The sequence below is a fragment of the Lutjanus erythropterus genome, chromosome 12 (assembly GCF_056507025.1).
Source record: "Lutjanus erythropterus isolate fLutEry1 chromosome 12, fLutEry1.hap2, whole genome shotgun sequence".
In the NCBI taxonomy this organism is placed as follows: Eukaryota; Metazoa; Chordata; class Actinopteri; order Lutjaniformes; family Lutjanidae; genus Lutjanus; species Lutjanus erythropterus.
The window spans coordinates 936,921-942,014 of NC_139328.1; the positions used below are offsets into that span (position 1 = coordinate 936,921).

Sequence of the window (5,094 nt, forward strand, 5' to 3'; positions counted from 1 at the left end):
TGTGTGTGTGTGCTGAATGAGCAGCTCCTGTTTTTAGTGTAACCATGGAAACAGATGACTATGACTGGATCTCTGTGATACTGAAGAAAACATGACTCTGTTTGCTCTGATTTCTAAGTGGATTTAAGGACGTTTGCTGTGGATGAACTTCAGTGTAATCAGTAATGATATGATCACATGATAATTATATGATAATGAGATCCTCACTGATGTGTGAGAAACAGTTCACTCTGTCCTCACTCTGAAGGAGGAGGGACAGTTTTGACTCATCAGTCTGTCTCTGAATGTCTTCGTCTCCTCCATGAGTGGCTGCAGCTCCTCCTGCTGACAAACTACAGTAACTAACCTTCCTGTTGGTTTTAATCACCTTAACGTCACCCGCATGCACCTGTCCTGTGACTCATGGTCCCGCCCTCCCCCAGCTGCAGAGGTCCCTCTCAGTCTGGACACCTCCTCCGGACGTGTCTCCGGGCAGCTGCTCACTTGGCTGGCCGGTGTTCGGTGAACCTCTTCAGGTGGTAGCGCAGCACTCCTTTGGTCTTGAACGTCTTGCCGCAGCTGCAGGCGTGCGGCCGCTCGCCAGTGTGGTCAAGCTGGTGGACGCGCAGCAGCGAGCTGGTGAAGAAGAACTCCCCGCAGGTGATGCAGTAGTGGCTCTTCTCTCCGGTGTGTTTGGACCTCTGGTGACTGAGCAGCGAGCCGGACGTGATGAAGCTCTGGCCGCAGTCCCGGCAGCTGAACGGCCGCTCGCCGGTGTGGATCCTCTCGTGGGCTCTCCAGGAGTTGTGGTAGGAGAAGGACTTCTCGCAGTACGAGCACTGGTACAGCTTCTCCTTGGTGTGGCTCAGCCGGTGCATCTTCAGGTAGTGAGCGATGGTGAAGCTCTTCCCGCAGTCATCGCAGCTGAATGGTTTCTCGCCCACATGGAACAGCGTGATGTGAGACTTCAGGTGGGACGACTGGGTGAACCGCTTCCCGCACGTGGTGCAGAGGAACGGCCGCTCCCCGGTGTGGGTGACCATGTGAGACTTGAGGTGTGGCGACTGGGTGAACCTCTTGCCGCATTCGGTGCACTTGTAGGGCTTCAGTCCGGTGTGGGTGCGGTTGTGCAGCTTCAGGCCCTGCAGGCTGGAGAAGCACTTGCCGCACTCGGTGCAGTGGTAGTCCTTCAGGTCCTCGTGGGTCCTCTGGTGGCAGCGCATGCCACTCAGCAGCTTGAAGCCTTTGCCGCAGGTGGGGCACTTGTGCGGCTTCCTGTTGGAGTGGGTCACCTGGTGCAGCTTCAGACTCTGCGGGTTGCTGAAGGTTTTGTTGCACTTGAGGCAGGGCAGCAGCTTCTGGTTCTTGTGGGACTTGCGGTGGAAGTTGAAGCCCTGGTAGGACACGAACATCTTATCGCAGACTTTGCAGTGGTAGCACTTCTCACCCTTGTGCACCTCCAGGTGCTCAGCGAGCTCGTCCTGCCCACTGAAGCCGTCCCCACAGAACCAGCACTTGAAGGGTTTGGTCCCCGAGTGTGTCCGATGGTGGGTCTTCCAGTCCCTCTTCAGAGCAAAGGTCTTGTCGCAGTAGGAGCAGCGATAGGGCTCCTGGCGGTCGTGGATCTGCTGGTGGACGACGAGGCTCATCAGGGTCGGGTAGGTCTTCCCACACTGCCAGCACTCGTTGGGTTTCTGTCCCTGGTGGGTCCTCTGGTGGGCCTCCAGGTGAGACTTCTTGTAGAACCCTTTCTTACACTCGGAGCAGTAGACCATCTTCCTGCCCGTGTTGGTCACACAGCGCTGCCTCGGCCTCTGCTGATGGAGCTCGGGGTGATCGCCTGCAGGGACGGACAGGTCAGAGGTCACGTTAAAGTTCTGTGGAGGTAAAACTGTGACTTCATGATCCCGACACCTGACTGACCAGAGGATTTGGCTCCTAATTTACTATTTCTAAACTACTTGAGGTGTTAAAGAAGTCAGAATTTATAAAGACTGTCAAATTATCAAACGCATCTAAAACAACAATTGTAGCTACAAATTAATATAAATTATTAAAGTTCAGATTTCTCACCAAGAGACAGGAAGTCCCGCCCCTCCAACCACACGCTGCAGTCGGTCAGCTTGACAGACAGCTTCTTAAGGACTGGATACGACTGGATCTCCACGTCACCGTCTGGCTCCATTTTGATCCGAATGTCTTCCTAAAAATACAAACTGTACCTTTAATAACTCCAGTCAGCAGTCAGTGAGACCAACGTAAAAACTTTAAGACAAACAAAGAAATCAAAGTGTCTTCAGTATGAATGTATGGCTGAACAATCAGCTGTCTGCTTACTTTTAATTATTAACACGTTTGGATCTATTTTTCAAGTCTTTCCTGTAACAATTATTTTCTTTATCTTTTATTCTCACAATCATTTTCTCCATTAATCAATTAGCTTTTCTGGTCAGAAAATGGTGAAAAATGTTGATCAGAGTCCACGATGACGTCCTCAAATGTCTCGTTTTGTCCACAACTCAAAGATGTTCAGTTTACAGTCAGAGAGGAAAGAAACCAGAAACCAGGCTCACCAGAGGACGAATACAGAGTGAAACTGAGTTTAACACTAAAACAGCCAAGGAGTTCATTTTGACCATTTTCACATTTACATGTGTGATAAATGTGTCGAATTAAAACACTACTATGCTGCTGTTACCTGCCTTTTCCTGCAAGTGTCTGTATTTTCATTTGATGTTTTTTTTAAGCAGAAGTTACACAAAAGACAAAGAAAATCATTTTTACCTGTTTCAGCCACAGGCGGTCATACTGACCCCACAGAAGTCACTGCTGTTTTATTGTTACTTTTTGCACAGTTGGAGACGCATCTTGGTTGTTTAGCAGCTATCATTGTCTTTGTCAATCTAACTTCATAAGTGGTCTCGATTTTCTATTTCGACATTAAAATACAAATAATTAATTAATTGGATTTAATCAAAATAAAGTAGGGGAGACCAGGGATGACTGCAACGCTCTGTCTCAGCACCTGTAACCTGTAACTCACAGAATCTTTGTGTTAAAAATCTCAGATGTTGACATGCAGTGGCTAATGGGGACTTTTATTTTGAAGAAAAAAAAAAAAGTTATCATTGGTTCCTTGTTGAGGTACAATGGGGCTTTTATCTTGAAAAATAGCCCTATGGACAGTTCCCTGCTGTGACACATTTATTATCTGGGGGCTTTTATTTTGAAGAGCCAGGCTCATTAAAAACGTTGAAAACGTCATTATATGTCAAAGTCCATGTTCTCGTGATACGTTAAAACATTGAACCGTTTTTCTACGTTGAAGTATGACGAGGCCTCGTGGCATCAAACATGGGAGATTAAAGTCGGTGTTGCCTTTGTGCACATCAGGACAGTAAGACAAACAGTAAGAGTGGGGTCAGTTGCAACTTCGGACTTCTTCCTTTCAATGAATATTGTTAAAAGTTAGTCAGATTTAATTATCTTTAAATGATCTGAGTAATAATCAGACTAATCTCGGTTTAATCTGTAAGGATTTGATTGTTCGAGTCCAAATACTCTCTGAGTGACTGACAGAAATGCAACAAGAGTTGCAACAGTCCCCAGGCTCCCCTACTTTCACTGCACTAAATGAATTGTAGTATCTGTAGTATTATCTGCAGATTCTGTAGTACTCCCTGTAATGTCTGCAGTAGTATCTGTAATATATGTAGTAGTATCATTAATAGTATTTGTAGTATTATCAGCATTATCAGTACTATTTGTAGTATCTGTAAAGTATCAGTAGTAGTATCTGTAGTATTTTTAAGTGGTGTTGGAGCTTCAGGGGAGCCACAGGCCTCCAACACCAGCTAACATTAAACCAGCAGGGACAGAAGCTCCACCAAACTCCATTCAGAATTCAGTCATTTTTACCGTTTCTGTTCGGTGACAGAGAGACGCAGGCGCGTCAGGTGAACTCTGTTTGACTGATTCAGGTGAGTGGACCGGCTTCTGTCAGTCGGCTGACATCACGTGAGTCCAGACTGAAACCTGCAGCAGAACTCCACCTGTTTGAGTCCGTGTTGAGGGTCACCAGAACCTCTTACGGCTCTGAGCTGTTTTATTGCAGCAGATCTGTGTTGTATTGAGGACGAATTAACCGCAGGGCGGTGTTCAGGTGTCCCCTCGTGTCTCTGTCACTCAGTGTGGGACATTAGATAAGTCCCCGCTGGCTCTCTTATTATTGCTCAGTTTTTGAATGGAGTTTGGCGGCAGGTTGCCTCCCCTCTGCTCCACAGGCTAACTCAGTTAGCTTAGCTGAGCTAGCAGCTCCGGCATGCAGCTGTGCGGTGTGAGGCAGAGCGGCGGCTCTGTCGGTGTGTTTACCTGTGCAGGTGAGTCGGTCTCCATCCTGCGGGTTCAGCTGCTCACTGAAGGTCTGACGGGTCCGGGTCTACAGCCGACAGCACAGTCCACAAGAGCTAACAGCACCAACTTCTTCTTCTTCTGCTGCTGCTGCAGCAGGTCAGCAGCTGGAGACTTCCGGGGAAAAGTTCAACCTCCCAAAAAAAGGGACAGTCCGAGAATTAAAAGCTGAGTGAAGTCTGAAGAAACAGAAACAAATGTTTCATAAAAGAGGAGGAAGAAAAATATCTGACAGGAATCTGAAGTGACAATTCTGTTTATGTTTTTATTCATTAATGATTTTATTGAATGAGAATATTTAATCATCAGGCAGACTAAATCTCACCTGTTCATACCTGTGCAAACACCTGTTTCACTCTGTCAATGGTTGTTTAACATTTACATGTGAAATATTATTAAGTGAATAATTCCAGCATTCATGTGAAACTTTTGATCAAAGCTGAGTGACGTTTTCAATCTTTCCCAGCACATTACAGTTGTAGCAAAACACAAAATGATTATTTCTGCTCTTCATCACATTAAATTAGATGTTATTGTGCTGTTCACAACCAAAATTACATTTTGTGAAAGAATTCTACAGAAAATGAGAAGAAGAGAAAGAGAGAGAAGAAGAGGTCAAAGAATAAGCAGATCCATACAGAACAGAATGAAGAACAAAAAACTTTGTGTAGAATCTAAAGATGAGTGAATATTGACATTAACATA

At 46.1% G+C, this 5,094-nt stretch overlaps 1 protein-coding gene across 1 annotated transcript; it reads right to left on the minus strand.

The window, feature by feature from the left end:
* Nucleotides 1-398: 398 nt before the first annotated feature.
* On the minus strand, nt 399-4,495 carry LOC146317248 (uncharacterized). Its single transcript, XM_084733120.1, has 3 exons — nt 4,351-4,495; nt 2,053-2,182; nt 399-1,819 (listed from the first exon to the last, which is right to left on the minus strand). The coding sequence occupies exons 1-3, from the start codon at nt 4,372-4,374 to the stop codon at nt 480-482; spliced, it is 1,494 nt and encodes a 497-aa protein (XP_084589246.1). The 5' UTR covers nt 4,375-4,495; the 3' UTR covers nt 399-479.
* Between the last annotated feature and the right edge of the window lie 599 nt (nt 4,496-5,094).

What these genes read in the sequence shown, in the direction of transcription:
- LOC146317248 (XM_084733120.1), bottom strand. Translation starts at nt 4,374, where the DNA reads ATGGAGACCGACTCACCTGCACAG. An exon ending in AGACCGACTCACCTGCACAG is followed by an intron (nt 2,183 to 4,350) that starts GTAAACACACCG and finishes TTGTATTTTTAG; the next exon opens with GAAGACATTCGGATCAAAAT. An exon ending in GCGGGACTTCCTGTCTCTTG is followed by an intron (nt 1,820 to 2,052) that starts GTGAGAAATCTG and finishes CCGTCCCTGCAG; the next exon opens with GCGATCACCCCGAGCTCCAT.